Source organism: Ranitomeya imitator, chromosome 6 (genome assembly GCF_032444005.1).
Source record: "Ranitomeya imitator isolate aRanImi1 chromosome 6, aRanImi1.pri, whole genome shotgun sequence".
Taxonomy (NCBI): Eukaryota; Metazoa; Chordata; class Amphibia; order Anura; family Dendrobatidae; genus Ranitomeya; species Ranitomeya imitator.
Window position 1 is genome coordinate 16,272,963 of NC_091287.1, and position 20,757 is coordinate 16,293,719.

Here is a 20,757-nt window from a genome sequence, read left to right on the forward strand (position 1 = left end):
CTGCCGCTATGTACAAGAATATAACTACTATAATACTGCCCTCTATGTACAAGAATATAACTACTATAATACTGCCCCTATGTACAAGAATATAACTACTATAATACTGCCCCTATGTACAAGAATATAACTACTATAATACTGCTCCTATGTACAAGAATATAACTACTATAATACTGCCCCTATGTACAAGAATATAACTACTATAATACTGCCCCTATCTGCAAGAATATAACTACTATAATACTGCTCCTATGTACAAGAATATAACTACTATAATACTGCCCCTATGTACAAGAATATAACTACTATAATACTGCTCCTATGTACAAGAATATAACTACTATAATACTGCTCCTATGTACAAGAATATAACCACTATAATACTGCCCCTATGTACAAGAATATAACTACTATAATACTGCTCCTATGTACAAGAATATAACTACTATAATACTGCTCCTGTGTACAAGAATATAACTACTATAATACTGCTCCTGTGTACAAGAATATAACTACTATAATACTGCTCCTGTGTACAGGAATATAACTACTATAATACTGCTCCTATGTACAAGAATATAACTACTATAATACTGCTCCTGTGTACAAGAATATAACTACTATAATACTGCTCCTGTGTACAAGAATATAACTACTATAATACTGCTCCTGTGTACAAGAATATAACTACTATAATACTGCTCCTATGTACAGGAATATAACTACTATAATACTGCTCCTATGTACAGGAATATAACTACTATAATACTGCCCCTATGTACAAGAATATAACCACTATAATACTGCTCCTATATACAAGAATATAAAACTACGCTGCTCAACAAAATTTAAGTGAACACTTAAACAGCACAATGTAACTCCAAGTGAATCACACTTCTGTGAAATAACCCTGTCCAGTTGTGAAGCTACACAGATTGTGAATGAATTCCTCCTGCTGATGTGCAAATGGCACAGACAGCAGGAAGAAATGATTGGCAATTAGCAAGACAACCCCTATAAAGGAGTGGTTCTGCAGGTGTGACCACAGACCAATTCTCTTTCTCATCCTTTTTGGCTGTTGTTTTGGGCACTTTTGCATTTTTGTCATTGCTCTCACCCCTAGATGTACTGTACAGTACCATGAGGTGGTGTCTACAACCCACACAAGTGGCTCAGGTAGTGCAGATCATCCAGTATGGAACATCAATGCTGCAAAAAGGTTTGCTATGTCTGTCAGCACAGTGTCAAGAGCATGGGCAGATACAAGGAGACAGGCCAGTACACCAGGAGACCTGGAGGGAGCCATAGGAGGGCAACAACCCAGCAGCAGGACTGCTATCTCAGCCTTTGTGCAAGGAGGAGCACTGCCAAAGCCCTGCAAAATGACCTCAAATGTGAATGTGTCTGCAGAAACGATTAGAAACCAACTCATTGAGGATGGTCTGAGTGCTCGACGTCCACAGATGGGTGTTGTGCTCACAGCCCAACACCGTGCAGGATGCTTGGCATTTGCCACAGAACATCAGGATTGGCAAATTCGCCACCGGCGCCCTGTGTTCTTCACAGATGAAAGCAGGTTCACACTGAGCACATGTGACAGATGTGACAGACTCTGGAGACGCCGTGGAGAGCGATCTGCTGCCTGCAACATCCTTCAGCATCACCGGTTTGGCAGTGGGTCAGTAATGGTGTGGGGTGGCATTTCTTTGGAGGGCCGCACAGTCCTCCATGTGCTCGCCAGAGGTAGCCTGACTGCCATTAGGTACCGAGATGAGATCCTCAGACCCCTTGTGAGACCATATACTGGTGCAGTTGGCCCTGGGCTCCTCCTAATGCAGGACAATGCCAGACCTCATGTGCCTGGAGTGTGTCAGCAGTTCCTACAAGATGAAGGCATTGAAGCTATGGACTGGCCGCCCGTTCCCCAGACCTGAATCCAGTTGAGCACCTCTGGGACATCATGTCTCGCTCCATCCACCAACGTCACGCTGCACCACAGACTGTCCAGGAGGTGACTGATGCTTTAGTCCAGGTCTGGGAGGAGATCCCTCAGGAGACCATCCGCCGCCTCATCAGGAGCATGCCCAGGCATTGTAGGGAGGTCATACAGGCACGTGGAGGCCACACACACTACTCAGCATCATTTCCACTGAAGTTGGATCAGCCTGTAATTTGATTTTCCACTTTGATTTTGAGCATCATTCCAACTCCAGACCTCCGTGGGGATATTAGTTGTGATTTACATTGATAATTGTTATTTTTTATTGTTCTCAACACATTCCACTATGTAATGAATAAAGATTTACACCTGGAATATTTCATTCAGTGATATCTAGGTAGTAGGATTTTAGTGTTTTTTTTTTATTTTTTGACCAGTGTATATAGTAATATGGCTGCCTATCACGACTCAGCTGACAGGTGATCCAGGACCAGGGTCTCCTTACCTGTCCCTCCTCACCTCGGTCGTGTCTCTGAGCACTGAACACTGTGTACTTCTGTGTCTTGCTCAGTGGTGGTCGAGCTCGGCCTCCTCACCTCGGCCGTGTTTCTGAGCACTGAACACTGTGTACTTCTGTGTCTTGCTCAGTGGTGGTCGAGCTCGGCCTCCTCACCTCGGCCGTGTTTCTGAGCACTGAGCATCTTGTACTTCTGTGTCTTGCTCAGTGGCGGTCGAGCTCGGCCTCCTCACCTCGGCTGTGTCTCTGAACATTGAGCACCTTGTACCTCTGTGTCTTGCTCAGTGGTGGTCGGGCTCGGCCTCCTTACCTCGGCTGTATCTCTGAACACTGAGCACCTTGCACCTCTGTGTCTTGCTCAGTGGTGGTCGGGCTCGGCCTCCTCACCTCGGCTGTGTCTCTGAACATTGAGCACCTTGTACCTCTGTGTCTTGCTCAGTGGTGGTCGGGCTCGGCCTCCTCACCTTGGCTGTGTCTCTGAACATTGAGCACCTTGTACCTCTGTGTCTTGCTCAGTGGTGGTCGGGCTCGGCCTCCTCACCTCGGCTGTGTCTCTGAACATTGAGCACCTTGTACCTCTGTGTCTTGCTCAGTGGTGGTCGGGCTCGGCCTCCTCACCTCGGCTGTGTCTCTGAGCACCTTGTACCTCTGTGTCTTGCTCAGTGGTGGTCGGGCTCGGCCTCCTCACCTCGGCTGTGTCTCTGAGCACCTTGTACCTCTGTGTCTTGCTCAGTGGTGGTCGGGCTCGGCCTCCTCACCTCGGCTGTGTCTCTGAACATTGAGCACCTTGTACCTCTGTGTCTTGCTCAGTGGTGGTCGGGCTCGGCCTCCTCACCTCGGCTGTGTCTCTGAGCACCTTGTACCTCTGTGTCTTGCTCAGTGGTGGTCGGGCTCGGCCTCCTCACCTCAGCCTCTTCTCTGATCACCGTGTACTTCTGTGTCTTGCTCGGTGGTGGTCGGTGCAGGTCACACTGTGCAGTATTCCTCCTCTGTATGGTATGCTGGTGTTTTTTAACCCTCTACGTGCTGCCTGTTTGCAGACCATTCATTCACCCCCTGTACATAACACTTGATGCATTTGTCACATGGAGCATCCTCGGAGTAATGCCGGTGGATGGAGGAGCGTCCACTAGAGGCGCTGTACACATCGGGGCAGATAAGACGCATCACATGACAAGTACCACAGTCATTAAGGACATGTTGTTGGATGTCATCACATTGGGCACCACGCACCTTCTCTGTCTGCCACAGGCTCAGAATCGTCCCCAGGTCCTGCACCTGCCTGGCGCTTCCTACTATTCTCTACTTTGTGCAAATCTCCAGTACCCTGAGGCTGACAACTGCTGCAGCTTCGTCTCACTGACGTCAGCCGTTTTGTTTTTTTTATGCTCAATTGTAAATATCACATCCCAAGCTGCATCGGGGGCAGAGACTTATGTCCATGCAGAGCTGACCGTCCTGCTCCAGAGTGAAGGCTGCTTATTGAATTTCCATATTAAAAATTATTATATGATGAGCTGCCACCTAGTGGACAGTAGGTAATTGCATCCATTGCCAGGAGCATTTGTCACAATATCATTACCACTGAGCAGAATTTTACATGTTAAATTTAGTAATAATTATTATAAGCATCCAGATTTACATCAAATGTTATACTCCAGAGCTGCACTCACTATTCTGCTGGTGCAGTCACTGTGTACATACATTACATTACTGATCCTGAGTTACCTCCTGTATTATACCCCAGAGCTGCACTCACTATTCTGCTGGTGCAGTCACTGTTTACATACATTACTGATCCTGAGTTACCGCCTGTATTATACCCCAGAGCTGCACTCACTATTCTGCTGGTACAGTCACTGTGTACATGCATTACATTGTTGATCCTGAATTACATCCTGTATTATACCCCAGAGCTGCACTCACTATTCTGCTGGTGAAGTCACTGTGTACATACATTACATTACTGATCCTGAGTTACATCCTGTATTATACCCCAGAACTGCACTCACTATTCTGCTGGTGCAGTCACTGTGTACATACATTACATTACTGATCCTGAGTTACCTCCTGTATTATACCCCAGAGCTGCACTCACTATTCTGCTGGTGCAGTCACTGTGTACATACATTACTGATCCTGAGTTACCGCCTGTATTATACCCCAGAGCTGCACTCACTATTCTGCTGGTACAGTCACTGTGTACATGCATTACATTGTTGATCCTGAATTACATCCTGTATTATACCCCAGAGCTGCACTCACTATTCTGCTGGTGCAGTCACTGTGTACATACATTACATTACATTACTGATCCTGAGTTACCGCCTGTATTATACCCCAGAGCTGCACTCACTATTCTGCTGGTGCAGTCACTGTGTACATACATTACATTACTGATCCTGAGTTACCTCCTGTATTATACACCCCAGAGCTGCACTCACTATTCTGCTGGTGCAGTCATTGTGTACATACATTACATTACTGATCCTGAGTTACATCCTGTATTATACTCCAGAGCTGCACTCACTATTCTGCTGGTGCACTCACTGTGTACATACATTACATTACTGATCCTGAGTTACCGCCTGTATTATACCCCAGAGCTGCACTCACTATTCTGCTGGTACAGTCACTGTGTACATGCATTACATTGCTGATCCTGAATTACATCCTGTATTATACCCCAGAGCTGCACTCACTATTCTGCTGGTGCAGTCACTGTGTACATACATTGCATTACTGATCCTGGGTTACATCCTGTATTATGCTCCAGAGCTGCATTCACTATTCTGCTGGTGCAGTCACTGTGTACATACATTACATTACTGATCCTGAGTTACCGCCTGTATTATACACCAGAGCTGCACTCACTATTCTGCTGGTGCAGTCACTGTGTACATACATTACATTACTGATCTTGAGTTACCTCCTGTATTATACTCCAGAGCTGCACTCCCTATTCTGCTGGTGCAGTCAATGTGTACATACATTACATTACTGATCCTGAGTTACATCCTGTATTATACCCCAGAGCTGCACTCACTATTCTGCTGGTGCTGTCACTGTGTACGTACATTACATTACTGATCCTGAGTTACATCCTGTATGTGAGGAAAATGTATAATATAAATATTAGTTTCTCTTGCTAGGCCATGCTGTGGGCTAAAACCCACCCCCCTTCTCTCTCTGGCTCTCTTTGTTTCTATGTGTGTGTGAAACTATTCTTCTCAATGCTCTGCCCTGCCCCAAGCCCAGAAAGGTCTATTGCGCTTGTGGCAGCACAATTCTCCCTCCAGCTTAAACTGGTCTGATAAGACATGCGGCTCTTTGTTCTGTTATAGTAAGATATTGGGCCACCGATTTGGGCTAGAAAAATAATAAGTACATATTGCTAAAATCCATCGGCGCATCTATCCATCACTATAAAGCCTCTAATGTCACCAGGTAAATAAGTACAGATTTCTCTGGAATGAAGTGTCCCTACTAGCCTGAATTTAGTATCTACAAAGAGCAAATCTTAATACAAGATGAATGCTGGTTGTGTTATGATTCTGACATGTTCTGTAGCGGAGATACAGGCATTAGACAAACTTGTGTGAAATTTACTAAGACTGAAGAGATAGGAGGGTCTGAGGAAACCAGCCCTGTTAGTGATGTCACAAGGCTGTGGTTATTTAAGTGACTCCACGTTACCCAGCTCTCAGAGTCAGCAGAGATTTACTTAAGGAGCTGTTTCTATCCAGACCTCCTGATGCACTGGGACATTTGGGGGAGCTCTGCCCACCAGCATGTTTTGCCTGAAATGAACTGAGAATATGAAAGTGTTGATTTTCTCATTTAATCCCTTTATTTTATAATTGCCTTGTACATATTTCAATTGTCTCTTTTGTAACATCTTTATATGCCTTTTCATAAACAGTGCCTAATTTTAATGGAGTAAAATATTTAAAATACTAGATTCGTTCTTCCTGCTCTAAAACGTACCCTAAGTCTTCTGAAGGGAATTACGCTACTGTTTTGGGGTTAGCTTCGGACCCGTTTAATTGAAGCTGGTGGCAGCATAGCTTTGTTCTGTGCCTTTGGGAGTCGTAGCGACTGCGACGTTGATAATTATTCTTCCTGCCTGAGCGGGAGTAGTAAAATCGCCTCGTTGCAGCATGCCCAATAACCAGGACATAGCAGGCAGCCTTTCTGGCGACTAATTACCCTAGGTGAAGTACCTAATCTGACCTGAGAGAAAAGGGGCGCCAGAGAGCTGCAAGTTTCAAAGTGGAACTGTAAGCGGGAAATACATAAATCCCTGCAGTTCGTGGTATATTGAAGAGCAGTGGGATACCTAGAATAAGCCCCTGCTGTAAACTAAGAGGTCAATAGCCTTGTGTGTGTTTTTTCATCACATTGTAGCTGGGAGGGGTAACTAAAATAAGCCTCCCTGCACATGTGATAGCCGTCTGTTGACCTAAAGTCACCCCGATCCGTGACATGGGGGTGACGGTCACGGTGTGAATCGTGACACTGTATTATGCTCCAGAGCTGCACTCACTATTCTGCTGGTGCAGTCACTGTGTACATACGTTACATCCTGTGTTAGTTGTTTTTTCCCTAACACTGGTCTTTCGTTTCCACAGCACTCATGTATGCCAGTATTTTTGGGAATGTCTCTGCAATCATCCAGCGCCTGTACTCCGGCACTGCCCGGTACCACACCCAGATGCTGCGCGTCCGCGAGTTCATCCGTTTCCATCAGATTCCTAACCCTTTGCGTCAGCGATTAGAGGAGTATTTCCAGCATGCTTGGTCTTATACTAATGGCATCGACATGAATGCAGTGAGTGCAGCATTACTCTCTGTCATTCTGTGTCCTTCATCATATCCTCTCACCGTCACTTATGTCCTTCTATCCCCACAATCACTCATGTCCTTCTGTTCTATATTTCCATAATCACTCATGTCTTCTGTCTCCACAATCATTCATGTGTTCCTGTCTACTGTACACTCCATTACTCATGTCCTCCTGTCTTATGTCCCTACAATCACTCATTTGCTCCTGTCTTCTGTCTCCACAATCACTCATGTCCTCCTGTCTTCTGTCCCCACAATCACTCATGTCCTCCTGTCTTAGTTCATCACAATCATTTATGTTATCCTGTCTCATGTCTCCACAATCACAAATGTGCTTCTGTCTTTTGTCTCCACCATCACTCATGTCCTCCTGTCTTCTGTCTCCACCTTTACTTATGTCCGCTTGTCATATATCCCCAAATCACTCATGTCTTCCTGTGTTCTCTACACTCCATAACTCATGTCCTACTGTATTATGTTCCTACAATCATTCATGTGCTCCTGTCTTCTGTACCCGCAGTAACGTATGTTCTCCTGTCTTATGTTCCCATAATCACTCATGTCCTCTTGTCTTCTGTACCCACCATCACTCATGTCCTCTTGTCTTATAAACCATCAATCACTCTTGCCCTCCTGTCTTCTGTATCCACCATCACTAATGTCCTCCTATCATCTGTACCCACAATCACTCATGTCCATTTGTCTTCTGTACCCACCATCACTCATGTCCTACTGTCTTATGTACCCACAGTCACTTATGTTCTCCTGTCTTCTGTCCTCACAATCACTAATGTCCTCCTGTCTTCTGTATCCACCATCTCTAATGTCCTCCTGTCATCTGTACCCACCATCATTCATGTCCTCCTGTCGTCTGTACCCACAATCACTCATGTCGTCTGTACCCACCATCACTCATCTCCTCCTGTCTTCTGTACCCACCACCACTCATGTCCTCCTGTCTTCAGTACTCACAGTCACTTATGTTCTCCTGTCTTCTGTCCTCACAATCATTAATGTCCTCCTGTCTTCTGTACCCACCATCACTAATGTCCTCCTGTCGTCTGTACCCACCATCACTCACCTCCTCCTGTCGTCTGTACCCACCATCACTCATGTCCTCCTGTCTTCTGTACCCCCAGTCACTCTTGTCTTCTTGTCTTCTGTACCCACCATCACTCATGTCCTCCTGTCTTCTGTACCCACCATCACTCATGTCCTCCTGTCTTCTGTACCCACAGTCACTCATATCTTCCTGTTTTCTGTACCCACAGTCACGTATGTTCTCCTGTCTACTTTACCCACAGTCACTCATGTCCTTCTGTCTTCTGTACCCACAGTCACTGATGTCTTCCTGTCTTCTGTACCCACAGTAACGTATGTTCTCCTGTCTTCTTTACCCACAGTCACTCATGTCTTCCTGTCTTCTGTACCCACCATCACTCATGTCCTCCTGTCTTCTGTACCCACCATCACTCATGTCCTCCTGTCTTCTGTACCCACCATCACTCATGTCCTCCTGTCTTCTGTACCCACAGTCACTGATGTCTTCCTGTCTTCTGTACCAACAGTAACGTATGTTCTCCTGTCTTCTTTACCCACAGTCATGTATGTCCTCCTGTCTTCTGTACCCACCATCACTCATGTCCTCCTGTCTTCTGTACCCACAGTCACGTATGTTCTCCTGTCTGCTTTACTCACAGTCACTCATGTCTTCTGTACTCAGTCACGTATGTTCTCCTGTCGTCTTTACCCACAGTCACTCATGTCTTCCTGTCTTCTGTACCCACCATCACTCATGTCCTCCTGTCTTCTGTACCCACAGTCACTGATGTCTTCCTGTCTTCTGTACCAACAGTAACGTATGTTCTCCTGTCGTCTTTACCCACAGTCACGTATGTCCTCTTGTCTTCTGTACCCACAGTCACTCATGTCGTCTTTACCCACAGTCACGTATGTTCTCCTGTCTTCTGTACCCACAGTCACTCATGTCTTCCTGTCTTCTTTACCTTCCTCCATTGTGTGCCCTCCTGTACCCACCGTTGCTCTTCACCATCTTCCGTACATCATTCTCTCTGGTCTCTGTTCCCCGTCTCTCGTCCCGTCTTTCTCATACTTTGGTTTATTTTGTGTTTTCCTTATACCAGGTCTTGAAGGGATTCCCCGAGTGCCTCCAGGCTGACATTTGTCTCCATCTGAACAGAAGTCTTCTTCAGAACTGTAAACCTTTTAAAGGAGCCGCAAAGGGCTGTTTGCGGGCCCTGGCCATGAAGTTTAAGACCACCCATGCCCCTCCTGGGGACACCCTGGTGCACGCGGGTGATGTCCTTACTGCTCTGTACTTCCTGTCCCGGGGATCCATTGAGATTTTACGTGGGGACGTGGTGGTTGCCATACTGGGTGAGTATTGAAAAGTCACCTGTATTGTGCCCCTCTGTCAGTGCTGCGGACCCTCCTGACCATGTCATCTACTCCACAGGGAAGAATGATATATTCGGAGAGCCCCTCAATCTGTACGCCCGGCCCGGAAAGTCCAACGCTGACGTTCGAGCCTTGACCTACTGCGACCTTCACAAGATTCATCGGGAAGACTTGCTGGAAGTGCTGGACATGTATCCCGAATTCTCCGACTACTTCTGGTCCAGCTTAGAGATCACCTTTAACCTGCGAGACGTGAGTGTAACCCGGCCAAGCCTCATAGGGTGATCATGGCACCCCTGGTCCTTGCCCCGTTGTCTCCCATGGGTTTCACATGCTAACCTCTGTGGAAGCCTTCCTTCACGTATTTTAATTATATGTGTTTTATCATGCCTTATACTCCAGTTACAACCAGAGCTGCGCAGAAATGTTCTGCTTTACTGCCATCGGAGTTTCCTGCCACAAAGTTGCTCACATCAGTTTTTCTTCAATTTTTCATTTCAGACCAACATGATCCCCGGATCTCCGAGCAGCGACGAGTCTGACAGCGGATTTAACAAGCTCAGACGACGCAAGCTGTCATTCCGCAGACGGACGGAGAAAGGTAAGGGGGGCACTTACTTATGAGCCACGCAGCAGAGGTATATACCATGCCGGATTTCTCTAGGACAGGTTCTTGTCAGAAATCTTGAAGATGGAGGAATCTTCCTTGCGTGGTGGGAGTGATTGGTAATTCATATCTACATTTTCTGTGGCCTCCCAGATGCTGACAATGTCGGGGAGGTCAGGAAAGGTCAGAGGGCGAGCAGGCTGATCCGGAACAATCTGGGGCCTGAGGATAAGAGTTGGGGCGAGCAGCACAGCAGCGCCCCGTCCAGCGATGACGAGCAGCCGGCACCAGTGTCCAGCACCATTGAGCTTTCACCAACACACGCCACATGCAGTAACTTCACAGCAGCGAGCGGAGCAGAGGCAGAGGGCGATCAGAGCGGGGGAGACGTGTGCAATCATCTGTCAGGTACCGCGCAGGGGAACGGCGGTCAGTGCCGGTCCATCACTGTATCCACGGCTCACGCTGTGTCCTTCTCTCCAGGAGCGTTCTCCGGCGTATCAAACATCTTTAGCTTTTGGGGGGACCGGCATGGCCGTCAGTACCAGGAGCTGCCGCGATGCACCATACCCACCCACTCCACCGTCAGCGCTCCTGTGCCTTCCCTCAGCCGGCGGCAAAAATGTGAATTAGGGAACAGGCTGGACCAACTGCAAAAGCAGCTCAACAGGTAACGGGCGCAAATCACTGCCAGACCCCATCATATACATAAGAGTTCACCCCACCCGAGTACTGCAGCCCCCTGTAATATTACTCCACCCTGACCATTACCACCCGAGTACTGCAGCCCCTGTAATATTATTCTACCCTGACCATTACCACCCAAGTACTGCAACCCCCTGTAATATTACTCCACCCTGACCATTACCACCCGAGTACTTCAGCCCCTGTAATATTACTCCACCCTGACCATTACCACCCGAGTACTGCAGCCCCTGTAATATTACTCCACACTGACCATTACCACCCGAGTACTGCAGCCCCCTGTAATATTATTCTACCCTGACCATTACCACCCGAGTACTGCAGCCCCTGTAATATTACTCTACACTGACCATTACCACCCGAGTACTGCAGCCCCCTGTAATATTATTCTACCCTGACCATTACCACCCGAGTACTGCAGCCCCCTGTAATATTATTCTACCCTGACCATTACCACCCGAGTACTGCAGCCCCCTGTAATATTATTCTACCCTGACCATTACCACCCGAGTACTGCAGCCCCTGTAATATTACTCTACACTGACCATTACCACCCGAGTACTGCAGCCCCCTGTAATATTATTCTACCCTGACCATTACCACCCGAGTACTGCAGCCCCCTGTAATATTATTCTACCCTGACCATTACCACCCGAGTACTGCAGCCCCCTGTAAGGCCTGTTTCACACGTCAGTGACTCCGGTACGTGTGGTGACAGTTTCCTCACGTACCGGAGACACTGACTCACGTAGACACATTAAAATCAATGTGTCTCTGCACATGTCAGCGTGTTTTCACGGACCGTGTGTCCGTTTGAAAAACACAGAGACATATCAGTGTTCGTGGGAGCGCACGTATTACACGGACCCATTATCAATGGGTCCGTGTAAAACACGTACCGCACACGGATGCAGTCCGTGTGCCATGCAGGAGACAGCGCTACAGTAAGCGCTGTCCCCCCAGCATGGTGCTGAAGCCGCCATTCATTTCTTCTCTCCAGCAGCGTTCGCTGGAGAGAAGATATGAAAAATCTTTTTTTTTTTTTTTTTTTTTTTGGTGTTTTAAAAAAAGATCCCTGTCCCCAATCCCCTCCCTCCCCCTGTGCGCCCCCCATAGGGGTGGAGCCGCATATTCATCACTGTAATGGGCGGCACCACGGGGGGGGGGAGCACAGGGGGTTGGAGGGGGTTGGGGACAGGGATCTTCTTTTTAAACACCAAAAAAAAAAAAGATTTTTCATATCTTCTCTCCAGCGAATGCTGGAGGAAAGAAGAAATGAATGGCGGCTTCAGCACCAGATGCAGGGGACAGCGCTTAACTGTAGCGCTGTCTCCTGCACGGTGCGTGTGGTACCCAGTCGGCACACGGATGCCGCACGTGTGCCACACTGATGTGCCTACGTGAGCTCACGGACACGGATAATTCCGGTACCGATTTTTCCGGTACCGGAATTATCTGGACGTGTGAGACTGGCCTAATATCATTCTACTCTGACCATTACCACCCGAGTACTGCAGCCCCCTATAATATTACCCCATAGTACCGCAGACCCCGCCATCTGTGCCCCTTGTAGCCCCCTGTTGTCGTCATCACCTCTGCTGTTCCCACCTTTTCCTCCGCAGGTTGGAGCACCGCATGGTGAACGACATAAACACCATCATGCAGTTACTCCAGAAGCAGATGGTGATCGTCCCCCCGGCGTACAGCACCGTGTCCTCCCCCCCGCAGATGTCCGGCTGCCCCCCGTGTGGAGAGCAGAACATGGCGTCCTCTTCTCAGGTAAATCAGGGCACCCGGGCACCCCAGCAGCAGAAATCTGCAGATTATTGCACCCCTGATCTCTCTATAGATCTACAGAGCATTGCTCCGTCCCCTCCGCCTCCTGACAGATATATTGATGTATTCTGCAGATTATTGCACCCCTGATCTCTCTATAGATCTGCAGAGCATTGCTCCGTCCTCTCCGCCTCCAGACAGACACATAGTGACGTATTCTGCAAATTATTGCACCCCTGATCTCTCTATAGATCTGCAGAGCATTGCTCCGTCCTCTCTGATCCTGACAGATACATAGTGATGTATTCTGCAGATTATTGCACCTCTGATCTCTCTGTAGATCTACAGAGCATTGCTCCGTCCTCTCCGCCTCCAGATACATAGTGATGTATTATGCAGATTATTGCACCCCTGATCTCTCTGTAGATCTGCAGAGCATTGCTCCGTCATCTCCGCCTCCTGACAGATACATAGTGATGTATTCTGCAGATTATTGCACCTCTGATCTCTCTATAGATCTACAAAGCATTGCTCCTTCCTCTCCGCCTCCAGATACATAGTGATGTATTCTGTAGATTATTGCACCCCTGATCTCTCTATAGATCTGCAGAGCATTGCTCCGTCCTCTCCGCCTCCAGATATATAGTGATATATTCTGCAGATTATTGCACCTCTGATCTCTCTATAGATCTACAAAGCATTGCTCCTTCCTCTCCGCCTCCAGATACATAGTGATGTATTCTGTAGATTATTGCACCCCTGATCTCTCTATAGATCTGCAGAGCATTGCTCCGTCCTCTCCGCCTCCAGATATATAGTGATATATTCTGCAGATTATTGCGCCCTTTTGATGATGTCTCGTCCTCCCCGCAGGTTTTTCAATACCAGGACACGGAAGGAATGAATTACAAGTTATGTGAAACGCCTGTGGCCCCCCAGAGTCTCCACATGGAACCCACGTGTTGCCCCCGGCGACTGTCACTTCCCGGGAACCTGGAGGACCCCCTGGACTTGAGGACCCCACAGAGACATTGCTCAGACCCAGGCAGTTAGGGGAAGGTACATTAAGGAAACTGCTGTCAGACTATGGGCACAAGCCAAACCCTGGCAAACAAAAATAATGATACAAAGGCCATATGACGTCTCGCCAGGAAACGTAGACCCCCGACACGGCGTTCTGTGGACGGACGCCGCAGGGGATGGAAACCACGGCATAGAATCCTCCCTTCTGGGTGAGAACCATCCATGGGAATTCAGCATCATAGCTGGGTAATGACGTTTCTGTGATATCAGCGTCTTGAGCGCCAGCCGCGGGCAGCCGTACGTAGACGTGCAGCTCCGTGGTCTCCTCAGACCACCCGTATTTATAATTTCCCCCTGTCACTCTCTTACCAGAGGTGACATAGCACTGTATCCGGGGGAATGGAGTGAATATATCATCGAGAGGACTGGACTCAATGCCGGGGGACAAATTTTTTACTCCCGTCATCCAGACCCTGAACGTTCTCCGTCAGCTCCACTGAACGTTCTCTAATGGCTCGTCGTCTCCGCTCTCTGGATACTGGTTGTTTTCACATGAGAGGGTGGTCGTTTTCCAGACCTGCCTTTGGTGGGGTCCTCGAGGAAGTGGGGTTCCTTGCAGACGACATGTCTTCCTGCTCACAGATATATTCACCTGTGTGGTCCATGTGTCTCCTGGAGTTGGGTCATGTTTTTTGTTCTGTAACCTCCTGTCCTTCTCCTTGACCCTGCGAGTCTGCAGAGCATTGCGCCACAGGGTAGGAGCATGGACCAGTACCATAGTCAGTGACTGTTCTCGTCGCTCGTGTTTCTGCTTTGTCTCCGCATCTTTTATCCAAATCCATGAAGTTCTAGAATAAGCACAAAGTTCTGGAGGAGCTTCTCAGGGGTGACCCAGGTCTCACTGCCCGTTTCCTGAGCTCCGAGGGATAGGGACCTTCGGGACATTACAGATGCTGCTCTGCCGGTTCTCCACCGTGAAGGTCTCTTGTATCTTAGTCCATCACAGAATTATCTGTCAGAGTCATAGCCTCCGAAAGGAGAGTCAGTCACTCTCTGAACTTTCTTCTTCTGATCTCCTCTGCGCTGGACATGTACAGACCACATCAGAGCTGAGCTGAGCATTGATGTGGTCATAAAAGAGGAAAAAAATTCCCACTCAGAACGAGCTCACTGTCCGATTCTCAGATACCTCATTCTGCAGCCAAACCAAAAGCCTTTAAAAGCCAAACTTCACCAAAATTGGTGAAAAGAAATCCAATTTGCAAAAAGATACCCTCCAAAAGAAAAACAACTTTGGAAACAGCCATCAAGCTTGTCATCAGTGCCACAAGTGTGTAGCTGGGATCCTATAATGCGCGGGGGAGTTTAGAAGCGGCAGAGCAACATCTGGTAATAGTGTCCCAGCTCAGCCTTAGACACCAATCTGCTGCTCCTGAGACACTGCCGGCTGAGATGGCGGCCACCGGAAGGATAATTCTGCCAGATGTCCTGCCGTATATTCAGAAAGTCTAGCACTGACTGCTGGTGTAGCACGGAGGTGTGGTCATCTTAGGTTTTATAATATAGCTTCTATTATTTTCGCACCCTTTGGCATAGGAGCGTAATGATTTGAATACTCCTTTGTCACAATGGGTGAAAGAACTGGGAAACTCAAGTCACAATGAAATCCAGGGTAAATTCGTCATCCGGCGAACACAATTTACACTGGAAAATCTCTTGCGACATTTGTTCTGTTTGCTTCAATGGCCGTCCCCAGCTTTACGTTCACGTTCTCTGTGTAGTTTTGTTACCGATGGCCAATCCCAGCTTTACGTTCATGTTCTCTGTGTAGTTTTGTTACCCATGGCCGTTCCCAGCTTTACGTTCATGTTCTCCTTGTAGTTTTGTTACCAATGGCCGTTTTCTGCTGTATGTTCACGTTCTGCGTGTAGTTTTGTTATCCATGGCCATTCCCAGCTTTATGTTCACATAATCCATGTAATTTTGTTACCGATGGCCGATCCCAACTTTACGTTCACGTTCTCAATGTAGTTTTGTTACCCATGGCCGTTTTCAGCTTTACATTCACATTCTCCATGTAGTTCTGTTACCGATGGCCGTTTTCTGCTGTATGTTCACGTTCTGCGTGTAGTTTTGTTATCCATGGCCATTCCCAGCTTTATGTTCACATAATCCATGTAATTTTGTTACCGATGGCCGATCCCAACTTTACGTTCACGTTCTCAATGTAGTTTTGTTACCCATGGCCGTTTTCAGCTTTACATTCACATTCTCCATGTAGTTCTGTTACCTATGGCCAATCCCAGCTATATGTTCTCCATGTAGTTATGTTACCCATGGCCGTTCCCAGCTTTACGTTCATGTTCTCCTTGTAGTTTTGTTACCAATGGTCGTTTTCAGCTTTACGTTCACGTTCTGCGTGTAGTTTTGTTATCCATGGCCATTCCCAGCTTTATGTTCACATTTTCCATGTAATTTTGTTACCCATGGCTGTTCCCAGCTTTACGTTCACGTTCTCCATGTTGTTTTGTTAACCATGGCCACTTTTATGTTCTCTGTTTAGTTTTGTTACCCAAGGCTGTTCCTAGCTGTACATTCACATTCCCCATGTAAGTTTTGTTACCGATGGCCGTTTTCAGCTTCATATTCTCTGTGTAGTTTTGTTACCCATGGCTGTTCCCAGCTTTACGTTCACCTTTTCGATGTAGTTTTGTTACCCATGGCCGTTTTTAGCTTTACATTCACGTTTTTTATGTAGTTTTTTACTGATAGCCGTTTTCTGCTTTACTTTCACATTCTCCATGTAATTTTTGTTACCGATGGCCGTTCTCAGCTTCACGTTCTCCGTGTAGTTTTGTCACCCATGGCCGTTACCAGCTTTCTCTGTGTAGTTTTGTTACCGATGGCCGTTTTCTGCTTTACGTTCACGTTCTCTGTGTAGTTTTGTTACCGATGGCTGGTCTCTGCTTTACGTTCACGTTCTCTGTGTAGTTTTGTTACCCATAGCCGTTCCCAGCTTTACATTCACGTTATCTATGTAGTTTTGCTACCAATGGCCGTTTTCAGGTTTATGTTCACGTTCTCCGTGTAGTTTTGTTACCGATGGCCGTTCCCAGCTTTACGTTCACGTTCTCTGTGTAGGTTTGTTACCCATTGCTGTTTTCTGCTTTACGTTTACGTTCTCTGTGTAGTTTTGTTACCGATGGCCGTTCCCAGCTATATATTCACGTTCTCTGTGTAGTTTTGTTACCGATGGCCGTTCCCAGCTATATGTTCGCGTTCTCCGTGTAGTTTTGTTACCGATGGCCGTTCCCAGCTATATATTCACGTTCTCTGTGTAGTTTTGTTACCAATGGCCGTTCCCAGCTATATGTTCTCCGTGTAGTCTTGTTATGATATTTACACTACAGTCCACTTTGCTCCGTCTCACAAGTAGGACTTGTTCACATCACCCTCCACCGTAAAATAAGAGTCACTAATTCCATGTAATGGACGCCATTCTGGTATCAGGCATTTACTCGGAGGGGCTGATTCCCTGTAGGGGGGTTATGGTACCATGTGAACAAGTCCGTGTCCATCACTGCATATTTCTAGGGGGCGATGTCATTGCGGATCTCACGAAGACCTGCAGTGTTATTTATTTCTTACTGTACATACAATACTGAGGCTGCTGATTTTAGTTGCACCAAGTCTCCGAATACTTGGGGGTAATTGTGCCTGAAAACACAAAGCTCATGATTGTGCATCCTTTCAGCGGCGCCGCCGCGTAGCGTCCCCTCCCCCGCTCCTTTGACTTTTAGAAGCGTCAGAATACGTCCTGCCTGCTGTATGTCGGATATGATATTAATTATTTTTGTTTTTTGCACAACTTTTTGCTCTCTTGAGGCATTTATGAATATTACCAATTCCTGACCGGCCCAGTGTCGGGTCACTTTATTTAATGCATCTATCTTTTATCATGTGTCGGTGACTCGTTCCTGACATCAGTGTATGGTTTTAGTCACCTTATAATATTTGGATTGTGTGTTGTCCTCCATTCACAGTCAAAGCTGCATTCTAAATTCTCCTGCTTCCCTGTTAGCTCTCAGGATGCTATCTCACATCTCACTGCTGTCCTCTGCTGGTTCATTCTACACCTTATCTGCAGTGAACACCAGACACCATTGCAGGAAGGCAATGTTGCTGCGGTTTCGGTCCCTCTGCTCAGGGACTAGGTGAGATCCCATAATGCTTTGCACCCCACCGCATTGCATTCTGGGTGATTTGGCGGTGGTTGGAAAACCGTACGTCCACAGGACACTAACATAGCCCACGACAGACACTATACCAGCCGGGGGTCACTCCTGGATGTGAGCACAAAGCTAAGAGAAGAAGGGCAGATTTCCCAGTGCAGCTTTGGATGTGTCTAGAGTATGAGATGCAATGTAACTCCAGATACATAAAGCAAAATAGAACTCAACAATGAACTCAAAAGAGCTGAAAGAGCTACAACGTTTGCTGAGCACCACGTCCTGCTGCCCGGGTCAGCGTTCCGGCCATCACTACCTGTTTTTTGTTACTAAATTGATAGGATTAAATCTATTGGCTCCGGCTTTATCTACAGAACGGTGGCTGAACGCATGCGCCGTAGTGCTAGGAACCGGTACCAGCCTATTCCATCACTATTAGCGATAATGAACCGTCCATAATCACAATGATTGAATAAATAGCCATATAAAGAGGGAGAGGTCACCTGAGACCTTGGATCGGGGTAACAGGCCACACAAAGGTTCCAAAAAATGTGTATTCCCAGGTTCGACCCCTGCAACTACCGTAACTATACACTGAAGTTACAGCACCAAGGAGGAAAAGTCGTGACGTGACTGAAATCACAGGATGATACACATGGTGATGGCATGTCAATGATAAAAACATGCAAACGACATTCTCAAAACTTCTCGATTTATCCAGTCTGAAGTTTGAGCCTCGTGCAGAAATCTCAGACACTTCTGGTCTCGTCCGCTGTCACTGAGGTTATTAATGGTCGTCTGAGGATGGTTCTGCTGCTGAATGCACTTGGGCAAATCATCAAGATCCACTGCTGGCAGCTCCTGTGTGATCGCAGACTGATGATGTCCCCGATGTGCTGGATGGAGACAATTTTGGAGATGCTGCCGACAGCTCCTGTGTAATCACCGACCAATGATGTCCTCAATGTGCTGGATGGAGACAAGACTGGAGACGCTGCCGGCAGCTCCTGTGTAATCAGTGACCAATGACGTCCCCAATGTGCTGGATAGAGACAAGACTGGAGACGCTGCCGGCAGCTCCTGTGTAATCAGTGACCAATGATGTCCTCAATGTGATGGATGGAGACAAGTCTGGAGACGCTGCTGACAGCTCCTGTGTAATCAACGACCAATGACGTCCCTGATGTGCTGAATGGAGACAATTCTGGGGACGCTGCTGACATCTCCTGTGTAATCACAGACTAATGATGTCCCTGATGTGCTGGATAGAGACAAGACTAGAGACGCTGCCGGCAGCTCCTGTGTAATCACTGACCAGTGACGTCCTGGATGTGCTGGGTGGAGACAAGTCTGGAGACGCTGCTGACCGCTCCTGTGTAATCACCAACCAATGATGTCCCCAATGTGCTGGATGGAGACAAGCCTGGAGACACTACAGCCACGTGAGCCAGTTTAGGCCACGCAAGATGCTCAAAGTATTACCAGCAACGTGTGGTCTGGGGGCGTCATGTGGATAATTAGCCTCCATTGCCGTCCTGCTTTTCCCCATGATGCGAGCAGTGGCGTGAGGTCAGTCCGCGTGGCCTAAATGTGCCCCCACGGCTGCGGCGTCTCCAGGTTTTCTGCACGTGGCTCACACCCAAGACTCAAGAAATCCCGAATTTTTGAAATTGTGTCCGTGTTATCATGATTTTCAGATTAGCGACGTTTCCATCCTGCAATTCCCATCATTTCACGCCTTTCTCCTCTTCGTGTTGTCATTTCATTGTTGAGGAGCGTACTACTACTGCCACTGCTGTAGGACCTGACAATGTCAGCGCCTCGAGAAGGAATTTTAAGTCGGAGGTTCACTTTAAGGTCTGAGCAACGGAGCAACTTCGCCTTGTGCCCATGACAACTCCGCCGGTCCCTTATAACATATGGTTCAAATAAAACTGACTCTTTTGCTTCCTTAATAGCAATTATATAGCGCGGTCCGGTGATCCTCGAAATCGCAGATAAATGACATCACAGCTATGGCTCCTCACACAGGTAGTGATGGCGCCGCCGATCAGACCCAAAGATAAAACGTCTCCTTGTTGGAGAACCTCTCCCGGTGTGTCCTCTGTATAAAGCCATCGTAACCCCGCGCTCATTCCTTTCCGTGTTACCCTGGGTCCAACCGTGGAGGTATGAGGTGTAAATAGCACCTGTCGTTCTGTCAGGGGGCGGGCGGGGGCTTTTCTTTTGGCGTTTGGGCGTATGACATTCAATACTATGCACACTACTTCCTCAGCATGTGTCTGAATGCAGAATGTAGAGGTTTTCTAGGATTAATATGTAAAAATAAAATACCTTATTTAAATGAATGAAAATTACAATAAACCAAATATTAGGATACGAGAATCCAGAGTGGTGGTCGTTATATTCTTATATTGATGCCGTGTGAGCGCCGAATGTGCAGACGTGTTACATGTACGGGATGACATGGGTGAGAGAGATGCAGGGGTGGCGAGTGGAAATGGGGGCAACACAGACACATTCGGGTTCAGTGATGGTCCGCGGTATCATCTGCTGAATCCACATTCTGATATGTGCCCGTCTCCCAGAAAAGCTCTGCATCTGCTACATCACAAAATCATGGCTCAAAACCACCCTGGCTCCAGCGGGTCTGTCCGAATCTCAGGGAGCTGTCTCACGATTTTTCGGTTCATTC

General features: G+C 47.4%; 1 protein-coding gene across 2 annotated transcripts in view; it reads left to right on the forward strand.

Annotated features, from left to right (window-relative positions):
* The window catches only part of KCNH2 (potassium voltage-gated channel subfamily H member 2), a 357,462-nt gene extending 337,015 nt beyond the window's left edge, over positions 1–20,447 (forward strand). The window contains exons 8-15 of one of the 2 annotated variants that reach the window (XM_069729246.1): positions 7,091–7,290; positions 9,449–9,701; positions 9,781–9,974; positions 10,224–10,323; positions 10,483–10,737; positions 10,813–10,999; positions 12,657–12,813; positions 13,684–20,447. In XM_069729246.1, coding sequence (XP_069585347.1) covers positions 7,091–7,290; positions 9,449–9,701; positions 9,781–9,974; positions 10,224–10,323; positions 10,483–10,737; positions 10,813–10,999; positions 12,657–12,813; positions 13,684–13,863 — 1,526 coding nt within the window. In that variant the 3' untranslated portion in view covers positions 13,864–20,447. The remainder of the gene's footprint in view (positions 1–7,090; positions 7,291–9,448; positions 9,702–9,780; positions 9,975–10,223; positions 10,324–10,482; positions 10,738–10,812; positions 11,000–12,656; positions 12,814–13,683) is intronic. The other variant, XM_069729245.1, reaches the window with a different exon arrangement.
* The last annotated feature ends 310 nt before the right edge of the window (positions 20,448–20,757 follow it).